The sequence below is a fragment of the Tachyglossus aculeatus genome, chromosome 18, assembly GCF_015852505.1.
Source record: "Tachyglossus aculeatus isolate mTacAcu1 chromosome 18, mTacAcu1.pri, whole genome shotgun sequence".
In the NCBI taxonomy this organism is placed as follows: Eukaryota; Metazoa; Chordata; class Mammalia; order Monotremata; family Tachyglossidae; genus Tachyglossus; species Tachyglossus aculeatus.
In genome coordinates this window covers 30,121,414-30,141,480 of record NC_052083.1, presented here as the reverse complement: position 1 = coordinate 30,141,480, position 20,067 = coordinate 30,121,414, and the positions used below count along the sequence as shown (strand labels likewise).

The following is a 20,067-nucleotide window of genomic DNA, read 5'->3' as shown; positions in this document are numbered from 1 at the left end:
CAGTCCCCAGAGGAAGCATTTTTGCGTTTTAGAAAAACTGGCCAGAAAAGAAAAAAAAAAAAAGCCCAGAAGGAGCTGTCCAGGAACCTGCCAGGAAGCTCTTTTGGATGGTCTATCATCATCATCATCAATCGTATTTATTGAGCGCTTACTGTGTGCAGAGCACTGTACTAAGCGCTTGGGAAGTACAAATTGGCAACATCTAGAGACAGTCCCTACCCAACATTGGGCTCACAGTCTAAAAGGGGGAGACAGAGAACAAAACCAAACATAGCATAGGCTCATGCTCTATGATGATAATAATAATAATAATAATAATAATAATAATAATAATAATAATATCATACAATGTACCAAGCACTCTTCTAAGCGCTGGGGTAAATACAAGGTAATCGGGGTGTCCTATGTGGGGCTCACAGTCTTAATCCCCATTTTACAGATGAGGGAATAAGGTCCAGAGAAGTTAAGTGACTTGCCTGAGGCCACACAGCAGACATGTGGTGGAGCCAGGATTAGAACCCCGGTCCTTCTGACTCCCAGGCCCATGCTCTATTATGATGATAATAATAATAATAACAATAATAATAATAATAATAATAGTGATAATAATAATAATAATAATATCATACAATGTGCCAAGCACTCTTCTAAGCACTGGGGTAAATACAGGTAATCGGGGTGTCCTATGTGGGGCTCGCAGTCTTAATCCCCATTTTACAGATGAGGGCATAAGGCCCAGAGAAGTTAAGTGACTTGCCTGAGGCCACACAGCAGACATGTGGTGGAGCCAGGATTAGAACCCAGGTCCTTCTGACTCCCAGGCCCATGCTCTATGATAATAATAATAATAATAATAATAATAATAATAATAATAATAATAATATCATACAATGTGCCAAGCACTCTTCTAAGCGCTGGGGTAAATACAAGGTAATCGGGGTGTCCTATGTGGGGCTCGCAGTCTTAATCCCCATTTTACAGATGAGGGAATAAGGTCCAGAGAAGTTAAGTGACTTGCCTGAGGCCACACAGCAGACATGTGGTGGAGCCAGGACTAGAACCCAGGTCCTTCTGACTCCCAGGCCCATGCTCTATGATGATGATGATGATAATAATAATAATAATAATAATATCATACAATGTGCCAAGCACTCTTCTAAGCGCTGGGGTAAATACAAGGTAATCGGGGTGTCCTATGTGGGGCTCGCAGTCTTAATCCCCATTTTACAGATGAGGGCATAAGGCCCAGAGAAGTTAAGTGACTGGCCTGAGGCCACACAGCAGACATGTGGTGGAGCCAGGATTAGAACCCAGGTCCTTCTGACTCCCAGGCTCATGCTCTATGATAATAATAATAATAATAATAATAATAATAATAATAACAATAATAATAATAATAATAATATCATACAATGTGCCAAGCACTCTTCTAAGCGCTGGGGTAAATACAAGGTAATCGGGGTGTCCTATGTGGGGCTCACAGTCTTAATCCCCATTTTACAGATGAGGGAATAAGGTCCAGAGAAGTTAAGTGACTTGCCTGAGGCCACACAGCAGACATGTGGTGGAGCCAGGACTAGAACCCAGGTCCTTCTGACTCCCAGGCCCATGCTCTATGATGATGATGATGATAATAATAATAATAATAATAATATCATACAATGTGCCAAGCACTCTTCTAAGCGCTGGGGTAAATACAAGGTAATCGGGGTGTCCTATGTGGGGCTCGCAGTCTTAATCCCCATTTTACAGATGAGGGAATAAGTCCCAGAGAAGTTAAGCGACTTGCCTGAGGCCACACAGCAGACATGTGGTGGAGCCAGGATTAGAACCCAGGTCCTTCTGACTCCCAGGTCCATGCTCTATGATAATAAGAATAATAATAATAATAATCGTGATAATAATAATAATAATATCATACAATGTGCCAAGCACTCTTCTAAGCGCTGGGGTAAATACAAGGTAATCGGGGTGTCCTATGTGGGGCTCGCAGTCTTAATCCCCATTTTACAGATAAGGGAATAAGGCCCAGAGAAGTTAAGTGACTTGCCTGAGGCCACACAGCAGATGTGGTGGAGCCAGGATTAGAACCCAGGTCCTTCTGACTCCCAGGTCCATGCTCTATGATAATAGTAATAATAAAAATAGTGATAATCAATCAATCAATCAATCGTATTTATTGAGCGCTTACTATGTGCAGAGCACTGTACTAAGCGCTTAAAATAAGCACTTACTTTGTGCAAAGCAATGTTCTAAGCGCAGGGGAGTTTACAACGTGATCAGGTTGCCCCATGGGGGGCTCACAGTCTTAATCCCCATTTTACAGATGAGGGAACTGAGGCCCAGAGAAGTGAAGTGACTTGCCCAAAGTCACACAGCTGACAATTGGCGGAGCCGGGATTTGAACCCATGAACTCTGACTCCAAAGCCCAGGCTCTTTCCAGTGAGCCACGCTGCTTCTCCAATAATAATAATAATAATAATAATAATAATAATAATAATAATAATAATAATAATAATAATAATAATATCATACAATGTGCCAAGCACTCTACTAAGCGCTGGGGTAAATACAAGGCAATTGGGGTGTCCTATGTGGGGCTCACATGCTCTATGATGATAATAATAATAATAATAATAATAATAATAATAATATCATACAATGTGCCAAGTACTCTTCTAAGCGCTGGGGTAAATACAAGGTAATTGGGGTGTCCTGTGTGGGGCTCACATGCTCTATGATAATAATAATAATAATAATAATAATAATAATAATAATAATAATATCATACAATGTGCCAAGCACTCTTCTAAGCGCTGGGGTAAATACAAGGTAATCGGGGTGTGGCTCACAGTCTTAACCCCCATTTTACAGATGAGGTAACTGAGGCCCAAAGAAGTGAAGTGGCTTGCCCAGGGTCACACAGCAGACAAGTGGCGAAGTTGACAAGTTGACAAGTTGAGAAGCAGCGTGGCTCAGTAGGAAAGAGCCCAGGCTTTGGAGTCAGAGGTCATGGGTTCAAATCCCGGCTTCCCCAGTTGTCATACGATTGATGATGATGATGATGCAGCTTCCCCGACTGGGAACCGGGGGTAACCGGGCAGGCCAGCCCCGTGCCCCACAGCTCCCATTACTATTCTATTTATTTATAGCAGAAGCACAGAAGCAGCATGGCTCAGTGGAAATCAATCAATCAATCAATCAATCGTATTTATTGAGCGCTTACTGTGTGCAGAGCACTGTACTAAGCACTTGGGAAGTACAAGTTGGCAACCTACAGAGACAGTCCCTACCCAACAGTGGGCTCACAGTCTAGAAGGAAGAGCACGGGCTTTGGAGTCAGAGGTCATGGATTCGAATCCCGGCTCCGCCACATGTCTGCTGTGTGACCTTGGGCAAGTCACAACTTCTCTGAGCCTCAGTTCCCTCATCTGAAAAATGGGGATTATGACTGTGAGCCCCACGTGGGACAACCCGATCACCTTGTATCCCCCCAGCGCTTAGAACACTGCTTTGCACATAGGAAGTGCTTAACAAATGCCATTATTATTATTATGATTTTATTTTGTTACTATGTTTTGTTTTGTTGTCTGTCTCCCCCTTCTAGCCTGTGAGCCCGCTGTTGGGTAGGGCCCATCTCTATATGTTGCCGATTTGTACTTCCCAAGCGCTTAGTCAATCAATCAATCAATCAATCAATCGTATTTATTGAGCGCTTACTGTGGGCAGAGCACTGTACTAAGCGCTTGGGAAGTCCAAGTTGGCAACATCTAGAGACAGTCCCTACCCAACAGTGGGCTCACAGTCTAAAAGGGGGAGACGGGGAACAAAACCAAACATACTAACAAAATAAAATAAATAGAATAGATATGTACAAGTAAAATAAATAAATAAGTAGAGTAATAAATATGTACAAACATACAGACAGGTGCTGTGGGGAAGGGAAAGAGGTAAGAGGGGGATGGAGAGGAGGAGGAGGGGGAGAGGTAAGCGCTCAATAAATACAATTGAATGAATGACCGTCTCCATATGTTGCCAACTTGTACTTCCCAAACGTCTAGTACAGTGCTCGTGTGTGCAGATTGACTGAATGAATGAATGAATGAAAAGGGCCCTGAAGCCTGAAAATGGCGGCCCAGCGCGAGCCGCCCTTCGGCCCCGGGACTACAACTCCCACAAGCCCCCGGGGGCGGGGGCTTGGCCCGCGCACGCGCGCGACCTCAGGCGCCCCCTTTCCGCCACTACAGGATGCCGATGGCGGGGCGGGGGGGGGGAGGGGGAGGCGATGACTGCCGCTGCGCCTGCGCGGCCACCGAGAGGGGTCGGTAGAGGGGGCGGCCATAGAGTGGCGGAGCGTCCGGGCGGCTAGAGCGGCCGTTGGGGGGTCGGTCCCTGAGGTCGTGCGCCCCGCCGGAGCATGGCCGCCAGGAGCTCCCGACCCGCAGGTGAGCGGCCTCAAGGCCTCCTGCTCCCCAATAATAATAATAATAATAATGATGGCATTTATTAAGCGCTTACTATGTACATTTTTTATGTGCTATATTTATGTGCTGTTTTATATGCTATATTTATTCCCATCAAGGCCCTACTGAGAACTCACCACCTCCAGGAGGCCTTCCCTGACTGAGCCCCTTCCTTCCTCTCCATCCCCCCATCTTACCTCCTTCCCTTCCCCACAGCACCTGTATAGATGTGTACATGTTTGTACAGGTTTATTACTCTATTTATTATTTTACTTGTACATGTCTATTCTATTTATTTTATTTTGTCAGTATGTTTGGTTTTGTTCTCTGTCTCCCCCTTTTAGACTGTGAGCCCACTGTTGGGTAGGGACTGTCTCTCTATGCTGCCAACTTGGACTTCCCAAGCGCTTAGTACAGTGCTCTGCACACAGTAAGCGCTCAATAAATACGATTGATTGATTGATTACTCTATTTATTTATTTTACTTGTACATATCTATTCTATTTATTTTATTTTGTTAGTATGTTTGGTTTTGTTTTCTGTCTTCCCCTTTCAGACTGTGAGCCCACTGTTGGGTAGGGACTGGCTCTATATGTTGCCAACTTGTACTTCCCGAGCGCTTAGTACAGTGCTCTGCACACAGTAAGCGCTCAATAAATACGATTGATTGATTGATTGATTGGTTACTCTTTATTCATTTTACTTGTACATATCTATTCTATTTATTTTATTTTGTTAGTATGTTTGGTTTTGTTCTCTGTCTCCCCCTTTTAGACTGTGAGCCCACTGTTGGGTAGGGACTGTCTCTAGATGTTGCCTACTTGTACTTCCCAAGCGCTTAGTACAGTGCTCTGCACAAAGTAAGCCCTCAATAAATACGATTGATTGATTGATTGATTTTAGACTGTGAGCCCACTGTTGGGTAGGGACCGTCTCTATATGTTGCCAACTTGGACTTCCCAAGCGCTTAGTACAGTGCTCTGCACACAGTAAGCGCTTAATAAATACGATTGATTGATTGATTGATTTTAGACTGTGAGCCCACTGTTGGGTAGGGACTGTCTCTATGTGTTGCCAACTTGTACTTCCCAAGCGCTTAGTACAGTGCTCTGCACACAGTAAGCACTCAATAAATACGATTGATTGTGTTTTGTACAGATTTATTACTCTATTTTATTAATGATGTGTAGATAGCTATAATTCTATTTATTCTGATGGTATTGACACCTGTCTACTTGTTTTGTTTTGTTGTCTGTCTCTCCCTTCTAGACTATGAGCCCGTTGTTGGGTAGGGATAGTCTCTATATGTTGCCAACTTGTACTTCCCAAGCGCTTAGTACAGTGCTCTGCACACAGTAAGCGCTCAATAAATATTGACTGAATGAATGTTTCCCTCGCCCCTTCATAACAATAATAATAATAATAATGGTATTTGTTAAGCGCTTACTATATGCGAAGCACTGTTCATTACAAGCACTTAGTACATAAATAAAATAAAATAAATTCTATTTATTTTATTTTGTTCATATGTTTTGTTGTCTGTCTCCCCCTTCTAGACTGTGAGCCCACTGTCGGGTAGGGACCGTCTCTATATGTTGCCAACTTGGACTTCCCAAGCGCTTAGTACAGTGCTCTGCACACTAAGCGCTCAATAAATATTGAATGAATGAATGTTTCCCTTGCCCCTTCATAACAATAACAATAATAATAATAATAATGATGGGATTTGTTAAGCGCTTACTATATGTGAAGCACTGTTCATCACAAGCGCTTAGTACATAAATAAAATAAATTCTATTTATTTTATTTTGTTAATATGTTTTGTTCTCTGTCTCCCCCTTCTAGACTGTGAGCCCACTGTTGGGTAGGGACCGTCTCTATATGTTGCCGACTTGGACTTCCCAAGCGCTTAGTACAGTGCTCTGCACACAGTAAGCGCTCAATAAATATGATTGATTGATTAGTACGGTGCTGTGCACATAGTAAGTGCTCAATAAATGCAATTGAATGAATCCCATCTCCCCCCCAACAATCCCCTGCACCCCAGCCCCCGAACTAGGCTTGGGGGGGGGGTCCTCACCCCTCCCTGCCAGAAAGGGGGTACACAAAACAGCAACGGTGATGAGAAATCTCATCATCGTTGCGGTAATAATAATAGTTTTGGTTTTTGTTAAGCGCTCAGTGGGTGCCAGGCACTGTAATAAGCGCTGGGGTGGGTATAAGCAAACGGGGTGGAGACATTTCCCATCCCACGTGGGACTCAGTCTCAATCCTCATCTTCCAGATGAGGGAAACTGAGGCACAGTGAAGTGACCTGCCCAAGGTCCCAGAGCAGACAAGTGGCGGCGTCAGGATTTGAACCCATGACCTTCTGACTCCCAGGCCCGTGGTCTCTCAATCAATCAATCAGTCATATTTATTGAGCGCTTACTGTGTGCGGAGCACTGGACTAAGCGCTTGGGAAGTCCAAGTTGGCAACATAGAGAGACAGTCCCTACCCAACCGTGGGCTCACAGTCTAAAAGGGGGAGACAGAGAACAAAACCAAACAAACTAACAAAATCAAATAAATAGAATAGATATGTACAAGTAAAATAAATAAATAAATAAATAGAGTAATAAATATGTACAAACACATACACATATATACAGGATGGTATTGACACCTGTCTACTTGTTTTGTTGTCTGTCTCCCCCATCTAGACTGTGAGCCCACTGTTGGGTAGGGACCGTCTCTCTATGTTGCCAGCTTGTACTTCCCAAGCGCTTAGTACAGTACTCAGCACACAGTAAGCGCTCAATAAATACGATTGAATGAATGAATGAATTTTATTTTGTTAGTATGTTTGGTTTTGTTCTCTGTCTCCCCCTTCTAGACTGTGAGCCCACTGTTGGGTAGGGACCGTCTCTCTGTGTTGCCAACTTGTACTTCCCAAGCGCTTAGTACAGTGCTCAGCACACAGTAAGCGCTCAATAAATACGATTGATTGAATGAATGAATGAATCCTTCCTATGATGGTGTTTCATCCGTAACTTCAGGAAAAACAAGTAAAGCTTAGTCCTCGACTAGGCTGGTTTTAACGGTTGTGGTTTTTTTTCCTCTTTTCTAGAACGCGACAGCGATGATGACTCCTACGAGGTGTTGGACCTAACAGAGTATGCGAGACGACATCGCTGGTGGAATCGCGTCTTTGGCCAAAGCTCCGGACCCATCGTCGAGAAATATTCAGTCGCTACGCAGATTGTAATGGGCGGTGTGACTGGCTGGTGAGGCGATAACATCTTTTTGGTTGCTCTTTCAAGATGTACTAATCTGTCACCTTAATAATAATAATGGCATTTATTAAGCACTTACTATGTGCAAAGCACTGTTCTAAGCGCTGGGGAGGTTACAAGGTGATCAGGTTGTCCCACGGGGGGGGCTCACAGTCTTAATCCCCATTTTACAGATGAGGTAACTGAGGCACAGAGAAGTGAAGTGACTTGCCCAAAGTCACACAGCTAAGTGGCAGAGCCAGAATTTGAACCCATGACCTCCGACTCCAAAGCCCGGACTCTTTCCACTGAGCCACGCTGCTTCTGTCTAACCTTGTAACCTCCCCGGCACTTAGAACAGTGCTTTGCATATAATAAGTGCTTACTAAATGCCATTATTATTATAAGCGCTTAGTATAGCACTTATAGTATTATATTATTATAATATATATAATATAATATAATATATATTATAGTATTATATATATATATATATATTATATGTATATATTATAAGCGCTGGGAAGCAGCGTGGCTCAGTGGAAAGAGCCCGGGCTTTGGAGTCAGAGGTCATGGGTTCAAATCCCGGCTCCGCCACTTGTCGGCTGTGCGACTTTGGGCAAGTCGCTTCACTTCTCTGGGCCTCAGTTCCCTCCTCTGTAAAATGGGGATGAAGACTTTGAGCCCCCCGTGGGACAACCCGATTACCTTGTATCTACCCCAGCGCTTAGAGCAGTGCTTGGCACATAGTAAGCGCTTAATAAATGCCAACATTATTATTATTAGTACAGTGCTCTGCATACTGTAAGTGCTCAATAAATACGATTGAATGAATGAATGAACTATCCCCACTTTCTGCTCCTCCTTCCCCTCCGCCTTTGCAGGGCTATCACTCTTTACAATAATCATCATCATCATCAATCGTATTTATTGAGCACTTACTGTGTGCAGAGCACTGTACTAAGCGCTTGGGAAGTACAAATTGGCAACATATAGAGACAGTCCCTACCCAACATAATAATAATGGTATTTGTTAAGGGCTTACTGTGTGCCAAGCACTGTCCTGAGCGCTGCCATTATGTGCTACAAAGAACGTGTTTATTAGTCTATTTATTTATCTTACTTGTACATATTTATTCTACTTATTTTGTTAATATGTTTGGTTTTGTTCTCTGTCTCCCCCTTCTAGACTGTGAGCCCGCTGTTGGGTAGGGACTGTCTGTATATGTTGCCAACTTGGACTTCCCAAGCGCTTAGTACAGTGCTCTGCACATAGTAAGCGCTCAATAAATACGATTGAATGAATGAATGAATTTCCTCCTTAGAAATTGGGGCGGGACGCTGTGCAAGTAAACACAGCAAAATCGCGACCCTCTTACGTCGTTCCGGCTTTTGGGAAAATCCCTGTGGAGATTGCTCCTCTAGAGCCAGCTTTTAGCCGATCCCACTTCGTCCGTCGTCAACCTTGGAATGAGTAGAAGCAGTGTCGTGTAGTGGGGAGAGCCTGGGTTTGGGAGCCAGAGGGACCTGGGTTCGAATCCGGGCTCCCACACTTGCCTGCTGTATGACCTTGGGTAAGTCACTTCATTTTCTGAGTAGCCCAAGGTCTATGAGGGACTGTATTCAACCTAATTAGCTTGTATCTACCCCAGTGCTTAGTAGAGTGCTGGGCACGGGGTACCCCCTTCATTCATTCATTCAGTCGTATTTATTCGTTCATTCAATCGTATTTATTCTTGTACTTCCAAGCACTGTCCTGAGCGCTGATATTATGTGCTACAAAATTTCCTCCTTAGAAATTGGGGTGGGACGCTGTGCAAGTAAACATAGCAAAATCACGACCCTCTTACGTCGTTCCGGCTTTTGGGAAAATCCCTGTGGAGATTGCTCCTCTAGAGCCAGCTTTTAGCCGATCCCACTTCGTCCGTAGTCAGCCTTCTTGGAACGAGTAGAAGCAGTGTGGCCTAGTGGGGAGAGCCTGGGTTTGGGAGCCAGAGGGACCTGGGTTCGAATCCGGACTCCCACACTTGCCTGCTGTATGACCTTGGATAAGTCACTTCATTTCTGAGTAGCCCAAGGTCTATGAGGGACTGTATTCAACCTAATTAGCTTGTATCTACCCCAGCACTTAGTAGAGTGCTGGGCACAGGGTACCCCCTTCATTCATTCATTCAGTCGTATTTATTCGTTCATTCAATCGTATTTATTCTTGTACTTCCAAGCACTGTCCTGAGCGCTGATATTATGTGCTACAAAATTTCCTCCTTAGAAATTGGGGTGGGACGCTGTGCAAGTAAACACAGCAAAATCACGACCCTCTTACGTCGTTCCGGCTTTTGGGAAAATCCCTGTGGAGATTGCTCCTCCAGAGCCAGCTTTTAGCCGATCCCACTTCGTCCGTCGTCAGCCTTCTTGGAACGAGTAGAAGCAGTGTGGCCTAGTGGGGAGAGCCTGGGTTTGGGAGCCAGAGGGACCTGGGTTCGAATCCGGGCTCCCACACTTGCCGGCTGTATGACCTTGGGTAAGTCACTTCATTTTCTGAGTAGCCCAAGGTCTATGAGGGACTGTATTCAACCTAATTAGCTTGTATCTACCCCAGCGCTTAGTAGAGTGCTGGGCACAGAGTGCCCCCTTCATTCATTCATTCAGTCGTATTTATTCTTGTACTTCCCAAGCGCTTAGTACAGTGCTGGGCACAGAGTACCCCCTTCATTCATTCATTCAGTCGTATTTATTCGCTCATTCAATCGTATTTATTCTTGCACTTCCCAAGCGCTTAGTCCAGTGCTCTGCACACAGTAAGCACTCAATAAAGACGATTGATGATGATTTATTGAGCGCTTACTGTGTGCACAGCACTGTACTGAGCGCTTGGAAAGTACAGTTGGGCAACAGATAGAGACAGCGTGGCTCAGTGGAAAGAGCACGGGCTTTGGAGTCAGAGGTCATGGGTTCAAATCCCGGCTAGCTCACCTCCTCCAGGAGGTCTTCCCATACTGAGCCCCTTCCTTCCTCTCCCCCTTGTTCCCCTCTCCATCCCCGCCATCTTACCTCCTTCTCATCCCCACAGCACCTGTATAGATGTATATATGTTTGTACATATTTGTTACTGTATTTATTTTACTTGTACATATCTATTCTATTTATTCTATTTTTGTTAGTATGTTTGGTTTTGTTCTCCGTCTCCCCCTTTTAGACTGTGAGCCCACTGTTGGGTAGGGCCCGTCTCTATATGTTGCCAACTTGGACTTCCCAAGCGCTTAGTCCAGTGCTCTGCACACAGTAAGCGCTCAATAAATACGATTGATTAATGTCTGCTGTGTAACCTTAGGCAAGTCACTTAACTTCTCTAAGCCTCAGTTCCCTCATCTGTAAAATGGGGGTTAAGACTGTGAGCCCCACGTGGGACAACCTGATCACCTTGTATCCCCCCCAGCGCTTAGAACAGGGCTTTGCACATTAGTAAGCGCTTAATAAATGCCATTATTATTATTATTATATTATCCCTACCGAACAACGGGCTCACAGTCTTGAGCACTTACTGCGTGAAGAGCATTGTACTAAGCAAATGCCATCTTTTTCAGCAAAACCCAGTGAACTCCCTGTAGGCAGCGAACATTTCTACCAACTGGGTTACAGTGTTTTCTCTAAGTGCATGGCTCAGTGGAAAGAGCCCGGGCTTTGGAGTCAGAGGCCATGGGTTCAAATCCCGCTCCCCCAATTATAATAATAGTAATAATGGCATTTGTTAAGCGCTTACTATGTGCAGAGCACTGTTCTAAGCACTGGGTGGGGGTTACAAGGTGATCAGGTTGTCCCACGTGGGGCTCACAATCTTAATCCCCATTTTGCAGATGAGGGAACTGAGGCTCAGAGAAATTAAGCGACTTGCCCAAGGTCACACAGCAGACATGTGGGGGAGTCGGGATTCGAACCCATGACCTCTGACTCCAAAGCCCAGGCTCTTTCCACTGAGCCACGCTGCTCCCCAATTGTCAGCTGGGTGACTTTGGGCAAGTCCCTTCACTTCTCCGTGCCTCAGTGACCTCATCTGTAAAATGGGGATTAAGACTGTGAGCCCCCGGTGGGACAACCTGATCACCTTGTAACCTCCCCAGCTCTTAGAACAGTGCTTTGCACATAGTAAGCGCTTAATAAATGCCATTATTAGTAGTAGTAGTACAGTGCTCTGCGCACAGTAAGCGCTCAATAAATTCCATCGATCTACTGAAAAGCGTCCTAAATCAATCAATCAATCAATCGTATTTATTGAGCGCTTACTGTGTGCAGAGCACTGTACTAAGCGCTTGGAAAGTACAAGTTACGTGCTCAATAAATGTCCGTTGTTGAAAAGGTCCCTTTTCTAGGACGGCCCCATATTACTGTACGAGGGCTTTGAAGAACAAATATAGAAACTTTGTTTTTCAAAGAATTTTCAAATTGCACACCTACTGCATGTAATTATAGTCTTAGTGTAGGGAAGCATATTTAAGAAGATTAGGTATGAAGCGCTCATTTAATCAGTTGCCAATTCAGGCCTTAAGACTCCATGAACTACGCTGAATCTAAATTTATAATTTTTCCCGAGTATAAAGATTAGCAGAATAAAGGAGGGAAGGAAGTCTATATTTAAGAATCCAAGCTACTTTTTAAATAAGATTGACCCTTTATTTAATTTAGAAAATGTAGAAGGCTGCTGAGAAGCAAGTCAAGGAGGATCGCTTGCGTGAAACCACATCTCTCTGAGACTAAGTTGAGTTCACATATTATCAGAATTGACTTAGAATGTGTGAAAGTCGCTGAAAACGTGTGGGAACTCCCTTAGAAAGTGCATTTGCACCCAATTTGAAACAGCAAAGCACCCCCTGAAGAAAAGTCTTTTTTTTTTTAATCCAAACACACTTTTATAGTGTGCATTTAGAGCGACAACGCTCCATAAAATCAAAAAGGTGACAGCGGTGCAGTCCAGTGGAAAGCGCACAGCTCTGGGAATCAGGAAATCTGAGTCCTTCCACTGGCCTGCTGAGTGATCTTGGAAAAATCATTTAACCTCTCTGTGCCTCAGTTTGCACGTCTATCCCCACAGCACCTGTATATATGTTTGTACCTATTTATTACTCTATTTTACCTGTACATATCTATTCTATTTATTTGATTTTGTTAGTATGTTTGGTTTTGTTCTCTGTCTCCCCCTTTTAGACTGTGAGCCCACTGTTGGGTAGGGACTGTCTCTCTATGTTGCCGACTTCGCAAGCGCTTAGTACAGTGCTCTGCACACAGTAAGCACTCAATAAATACGATTGATTGATTGATGAGCGCCACGTGGAAATGGACTATGTCTGATCTGAACGTCTTGCAGCTACCCCAGGGCGTAGCAATGTGCTCGGCACTATTTTCTTAATAGTATTTGTTAAGCACTTATTGTGCGCCAAACACTGTACTAAATGCTAGGGTCGATAAAACATAATCAGTTTGGCCACAGTTCTTGTCCTACAGAGGGCTCACGATCTTAACACCCATTTTACAGATGAGGTCACAGATAAGTGACTTGCTCAATGTCACACACCAGGTGTGTGTTAGAACCCAGGTCCTCTGACTTCAATGGTAAGTACTCAGTAAAAAACATTAAATAATTAAATGCCTGGCAATGGGCCCGGTTGTATATGGTTTTTTTTTTTCCATTAAAAGTCGTGCAAATCACATGGCAAGTCCAGCCAAAGAAAAAACTGATTAGGAAGGACAGGAGAAATATGTCCAAGAAGAGAAATGAAGCAAGAGCTTCTTTGTTGGTTTCTTCAGGGTCGCACTGGCTTCTCAAAAACAGCAACGGTCCACAACTGGAGCCTGATATTACACCGTTATTATTTTGATCTCGTTGCCAGGATTTACTTTAAAATCTGCCGGAATGTTTCACGAAGAGGGACAGACATTAATTGGCTTCCCTACATGTTTTTCTCCTATTCAAGGTGTGCCGGATTTTTGTTCCAGAAAGTGGGGAAACTTGCGGCCACTGCAGTGGGTGGTGGCTTTCTTCTACTTCAGGTATGGATCTTGTAGCACCATCATCATTTAGGCCAGAGGGGAGGAAGTTATAAAGTCCCGAAAATGAGAAAGCTCACTTTTTTCATGTAGTCATTGAGTGACAGATTTGAAAATGAGTCTTGTTCACCTCTGCTTAACAAAAAATTCTCCAGGGATTTCTGACCCTGAAGCTATCCGTCCGTCGGACCGTTATTCCAAAAAAAAAAAAAATTCAAGGCCCAAGGAGCAGTAGCTAAGCTAAAAAGTGGAAGTGGCTGGGAATGAGAACTGGGAAGCATCCCAAAGATGGACCCTATTGGTCCATACTTATTATTATAATTTATTTATTTATTTATGTTAGCGTCTGTCTCCCCTTCTAGATTGTAAGGACGCTGTGGGCTGGGATCGTGTCTATGAACTCTGTTTTATTGTACTCTCCCAAGCACTGAGTACAGTGATCTGCACGCTGTAAGAGCTCAATAAATACGATTGATTGATTGCTACAACAAAAAACCTAACTTCAGTATCCACATGGGATGAGGTATATTAGCAGCCATTGTCCTTGGGGCTGCCGTAGAGGATTGGGTCGAATACGTTTTTCAAAGTGTGATTTTTGCAAACACATTCTGAAATATTCATTTTCCCTTTCATTTCCAACTTTGGTTAGGGGAAACATTTCAGTGTCCCATTATTCATCATTGGAATTTATTCCCTAGATTCTGGAAAGTAATTCCTTTTGTAAATATTCCAAAGGGGCACGTAAAATGTGTTAGATAACCACATTTTTTGCCCTCTCATTCTTCAGTAGTGTAAAAGGTAATTTTGCTTCAGCTAACTTGCAACTTTGTCGGTATCTTTGTAAACTCCCACTAAATTGTCAGCTCCTTGTGGGCAGGGATCATCAATCAATCAATCAATTGTATTTATTGAGCGCTTACTGTGTGCAGAGCACTGTACTAAGCGCTTGGGAAGTACAAGTTGGCAACATATAGAGACAGTCCCTACCCAACAGTGGGCTCACAGTCTAAAAGGGATCATGTCTACCATTAGACTGTAATCTCGTTTTAAGCACAGTAGTGTGTCTGTTTATTGTTATATTGTACTCTCCCAAGCGCTTAGTACAGTGTTGTGTATACAGTAAGCACTCAAAAAATAATTTTGGTATTTGTTAAGGGCTTACTATGTGCCAGGCCCTGTGCTAAGCACTGAGATGGATAGAAGCAAATTGGGTTGAACATAGTCCCTGGCTTACGTGGGCTTCCAGTCTCAATCCCCGTTTTTCAGATGAGGAAACTGAGGCTGAGAGAAGTGAAGTGACTTGCCCAAGGTCATTACAGCAGACAAGCGGCAGAGACGGGATTAGAACCCATGATTGACTGACCGTCCAACTCTATTTTAGTGTACCATCCCAAGCCATTAGTACAGAGTTCTGCATGCAGGAAATGCTCAGTAAATTCCATTGCTTGATTGATAAATCGAAGAAAAGCCCATTTGTGTTACAGGAAACGTGCAGCCACCATCGTATTTTTAGGATCCTAGGCAGAAGCATTGTACGATTCCTGGAACAATGAAGAAATAGGCCCTGATTTGTCAGCTGCGCAAATAGTTTTCAGAAATCATGAAACTGCTAAAAAAAATCCCATTAGTCTGCAAAGACTGTATTGGCTCCATTTCCCCCAGTCAGTCGATCGGTCGTATTTATTGAGCGCTTCCTGGGAACAGAGCACTGAACTAAGTGCTTTGGAGAGGACACCACAACAGGAGCAGACCACAGTTGCCCCTTTCTGCCATCTTCACTCCCATTTCCTCCTCCCAACTTTAGGAAGCCAAGAAAACCTAGGCATCCTCTGCCCGTACCGTCCTCCTTCCCAAATTTCCCTTCCAAATCAATCAATCAATCAATCGTATTTATTGAGCGCTTACTATGTGCAGAGCACTGTACTAAGCGCTTAGTCCAAACCCAGAGTCTCCTTCAGCCCCAATCAGAAGGGAGTGGAGGGGAAGCCGAATGTCTTTGTTTCCTTTTGGCCCGCTGCCTAATTTTCTTTAGGCCCACCGTTACGATCCAATAGGCTCAATTTATTCAAGGGCATTGCTTTTTCAGGAACAAAGAGCAATTTAGGCATCGGGCTTTTCCCGGAAAAGCCTTAAATATTTATCAGTAGCCTTTACCAAATGAGGAATGCACAGAGAGCGGTGTCATGAAAGTCTTGTTTTGGTAGCGATCAGATGCATTTTTAAAAAATCTAAGCTCAGGCTCTGTACTTAAACTACACTGATGAGTTAAATTAGGTTGTTCTGTGTTTTTTAAAAAAAAATCCTGAAAATCAGACACTCAAAGCAGAGGTTACCGTCACAATGCAGGCCAGCTGTGAAAGTTGGTATCAGATAGGGAGCAGTTTGCACCAGAGTTGTTGGTGCTAAGAGGATGGGTGGGCCCGAGGAAGATGAGAAGGAAGTCAGGTGGCAGGGGATCAGCAATGGACCAGGAAAGGGAGAAACCAAGAGGGTGGAAGGGAGGAATTGTGGACTGAAGGAAGCCCTGAAACAAACTGGACTGTCTATCCGGTTTGGATGTGTTCATCGACAGGGCCTCGGCTCATCCATCGTCCTCACTGGAGCCTCTAACGTTGATCTGCATTGATAACTGCCCTTAGATCAGTGATCCCCCATTTCTGTTTTTTTAACAGACAGCATGCTAAATCCATATTTTCTGGATTCACAACCCCCCACCCCAACACGCGCACACACTGTGAATGGTTTTCATTAAGCGTGTGGTTTTAAAGAGGATCATTACAGTGGATTTGATTGGATACTTTACTTGTAGCCTAATCCTTTAATATTTTCATTTCATAATTTGCAGATCTACAGTAATCCCATACATATTTTTGTACAATGGTCTGGCATAGTCAAATTCATCAGCGGTTTAATTCCCCAATTGACATGTCATTAAAATGCTTTTCTTCTGGGCAAATAGCCATCTACTGACAATTGTGCTTAAAGGACTTTCAGAAGGAAAAACCTGCCGCACACCACTTTTGCACTCCTGATGAAGGTAAAGGGTTGCATTCAAGAGCCACGAGGCAAAGAGCAGACCGCTCCCTGATCCAAACCCCTCCAAAAGCCGACTTGTTCAGTGAAAACGAGTGTGAAAATCTTCCCGGGACCAACTTCTGGGAAAATAGAACTCCCTCTAACAAAACCTTGAGGATCAGCAAATTTTTCTCTGGAAAATGGCTTGATTTTGTCTTTCTCCTGGAGCCAACCCCTTGACCCTGGGCACTGTCAGTGGGCTGCTGGCTCTAACCCCCAACTTTCATTCATTCATTCATTCAGTCATATTTATTGAGCGCTTACTGTGTGCAGAACACTGTACTAAGCGCTTGGGAAGTATAAGTTGGCAACATATAGAGACGGTCCCTACCCTACAGTGGGCTCACAGTCTTGATTGCTGTCCTCCCTAGAATCCAGCCCCAGCCAGAGGTGGAGGTATTTGTGGTATTTGTTAAGGGCGTACAGTGTTCCAGGCACACTCTACTAAGTATAGGGGTATATACAAGTTTATCAGGTTGGACACAGCCCCTGCCCCTCCTGGGGCTCCCAGTCTCAACCCCCATTTTACAGATGAGGTAGCTGAGGCCCGGAGAAATGAAGTGGCTTGCCCGATGTCCTAATCAGCCCCGGCTCCCTTCAGAGCAGCCTGGTCCCCCAGCTGAGCAACCCCGTCTGTTAATAATGCAAGCCAGGCTAGCAGCCCCTTCAACTTCGTCAGTCGTATTTATTGAGCGCTTACTTGGGCAGAGCACCATACTAAGTGCTTGGGAGAGTACAGTGGAACAGAGTTGATAAACACATTCCCTGCCAACAATGAGCTTAGAGGGGAAGGCAGACGTTAATATAAATAAATAAATGACGGATATGTACGTAAGTATTGTTGGGGCTAAATAAAGGGATCAAATCCAAGGGCAAGGGTGATGAAGAAAGGGGTGGGAGAAGAGGGAATGAGGGTTTAGTTAGGGAAGACCTCTTGGAGGAGATAGGCCTTTAATAAGACTTTGAAAGTGGGGAGAGTAATTGTTTGTTGGTTATGAGGGGGGGAGGGCGTTCCAGGCCGGAGGCAGGACATGGGCGAGAGGTCGGCGATGAGATAGACGAGATCGTGGTTCGGTGACTTTAAGCAGCAGGCCCCCAAGGGAGGCCAAAACAAGCTGTCCTTTTGCAGTTAGTGACTGCCCAGTTTCCCTAAGGCTTAATGTAAGCAATTTGTTCCCATTCCCTGGTAGCAGTAAGAGCGCAGATCTAAAATTCCCCAAATTCCTACCATGAGTCAGTCAATAGTATTAACTGAGTGCTTACTTTGTGCAGAGTGCTGTACTAAGGGCTTAGAAGAGTACATTAGAGTAAGTAGGCATCACCCCGTCCCTCAAGGAACTTAAAATGTAGCAGGCTCTAATTTGAGTCCTTGTAATGCGGTGAGAATAAATATAGTCATTCATTCATTCAGTCGTATTTGTTGAGTGCTTACTGTGTGCAGAGCACTGTACTAAGCGCTTGAGAAGTACAAGTCGGCAACATATAGAGACGGTTCCTAAACAACGGGCTCACAATCTAGAAGAAATATATCATCACAGTCTAGAAATATATCATCCTCATAGAGCATCCCCTGCCCGTGAAGGTGAGCATGTTATACCGATTGAATGTTCCTTTTTTGTTGTTTTTTTACTGTTTTCTTAGATTGCTAGTCACAGTGGCTATGTGCAGGTGGATTGGAAGAGAGTTGAAAAAGATGTAAATAAAGCAAAACGACAGATTAAAAAGCGAGCTAATAAGGCAGTACCTGAAATCAATACCATGATTGAAGAGGTAAACTAAGATTCCTATGTGTGTTGTTTTTTGTTTTCTAAATTAAAAGAACAGTTTGTATGTTTGTTCTTGCCTCCTCTTCCTCTCCTCAGAAATTTATTGTGGTGGCTAGGTTGTCTAGAGCCCAGGGAGAAATTTGGAGTAAGATCTTAGAGATTCAGCGTCATTCTTTATGGAGAAGTAATGTCAGACTTGCAGTTTTCAGAATCAAAATAGCCGCAAGGCAACCATGCCAAACTCAAGGCATTTGAGCTCTTTTCTTCTCAGACTGGACAGGGTTGCGTGCCTTCTTCCTTTGGATCACATATTTTTGTACACTCCCAGTAAAGTGGAGATGATTGAAAAAAGCAGGTGGCAAAGGTGAGAGTTTGTATAAAGGTTTTGATTTTTGCCACTTTTTAACAGGTGTTTGGTCAAGGGATAGTGCTTTGTCAGGAGAGTTATTGAAGATTCATTTAGCACTCAAATGTTTTCTAAAATGAGACTTGTGAGCTATCCAAAGATCTGCAAATGACCTCTTTTCATTCATTATATAATTTACCAGAAAAAAGTTGGGGACTCCTTTGGTTACATTTAGTAGCAGGTGCAGCTTTATTCAAAATTGTTTTCTACTTCAGTCGACAGAGTTTATCAAACAGAACATCGTGGTGTCCAGTGGATTTGTGGGAGGATTTTTGCTAGGCCTGGCGTCTTAAAGAATGTGAATGTTCTGGTCCTGGTGGATTCAACCCTAAAGAAGAACAGTGGTGACAGTGCACTCCCTCCAGATGTGGTGTAGGTCACAAGATTTTCCAAGAAAGGAGAATGGCTGTCTGGATAGCATTGAAATTTTACACTTTTTAGACGCTTGCCTTCCGAAGCTTGGCAAAACTAGGGTTTGCTGAAAAAATAAACTGTGCAGTATGTAAAGCATTTCTGGACAAAACCTGGCTAACCGTCGTGAATTTTTTTTTATTTCAGGCTTGATCAGAAATTAGCATTTTTAATGTAACGAATATAGAAATGTATCTGTCTCGCAAAGAGAAAAATCTGTTTGTTCTTTTTTTCTAATTAAATGCTTCCTTTTCTTTAAGTTAAAGATATTCTCCATTTGTGCTCTAGTAAATAGTGCCAATAATGAAATGGTATGTATTTATATTTCTAATATCAGGGCTGACATATCATTATGAAATCTGGTTGCAATAAACTGTAGAACTCTAATGCCCTTTTGTGGAAAAGAATTCAGAAATGATCATTATTAGAGTTATTAAAGGCAAAAAGAAAACCTGAGCCGTCTTCTGTCGCTATTCAGTATTAATGACAAGGTTGTTCATGCTTTTGTGTTCTGTGCAGTATTCTTTTTGCTTAATATACAACTTGGAGTTTATATTTGCACAAATAGCCACCATGGCAAAGGTATCTTCAGTGTTTTCCATATTCAAAGGGTTAATAATTGTGGTATTTGCTAAGGGTTTACTACATGCCA

At 43.5% G+C, this 20,067-nt stretch overlaps 1 protein-coding gene across 1 annotated transcript; it reads left to right on the top strand.

Moving 5' to 3' along the window:
• The first annotated feature begins 4,356 nt into the window (after nt 1–4,356).
• Nucleotides 4,357–19,869, top strand: FUNDC1 (FUN14 domain containing 1). Its single transcript, XM_038760352.1, has 5 exons — nt 4,357–4,446; nt 7,574–7,730; nt 13,685–13,760; nt 18,474–18,602; nt 19,220–19,869. The coding sequence occupies exons 1-5, from the start codon at nt 4,419–4,421 to the stop codon at nt 19,295–19,297; spliced, it is 468 nt and encodes a 155-aa protein (XP_038616280.1). The 5' UTR covers nt 4,357–4,418; the 3' UTR covers nt 19,298–19,869.
• Nucleotides 19,870–20,067: the final 198 nt, after the last annotated feature.

What these genes read in the sequence shown, in the direction of transcription:
- FUNDC1 (XM_038760352.1), top strand. Translation starts at nt 4,419, where the DNA reads ATGGCCGCCAGGAGCTCCCGACCCGCAG. An exon ending in CAGGAGCTCCCGACCCGCAG is followed by an intron (nt 4,447 to 7,573) that starts GTGAGCGGCCTC and finishes CCTCTTTTCTAG; the next exon opens with AACGCGACAGCGATGATGAC. An exon ending in TCAATACCATGATTGAAGAG is followed by an intron (nt 18,603 to 19,219) that starts GTAAACTAAGAT and finishes TTTCTACTTCAG; the next exon opens with TCGACAGAGTTTATCAAACA.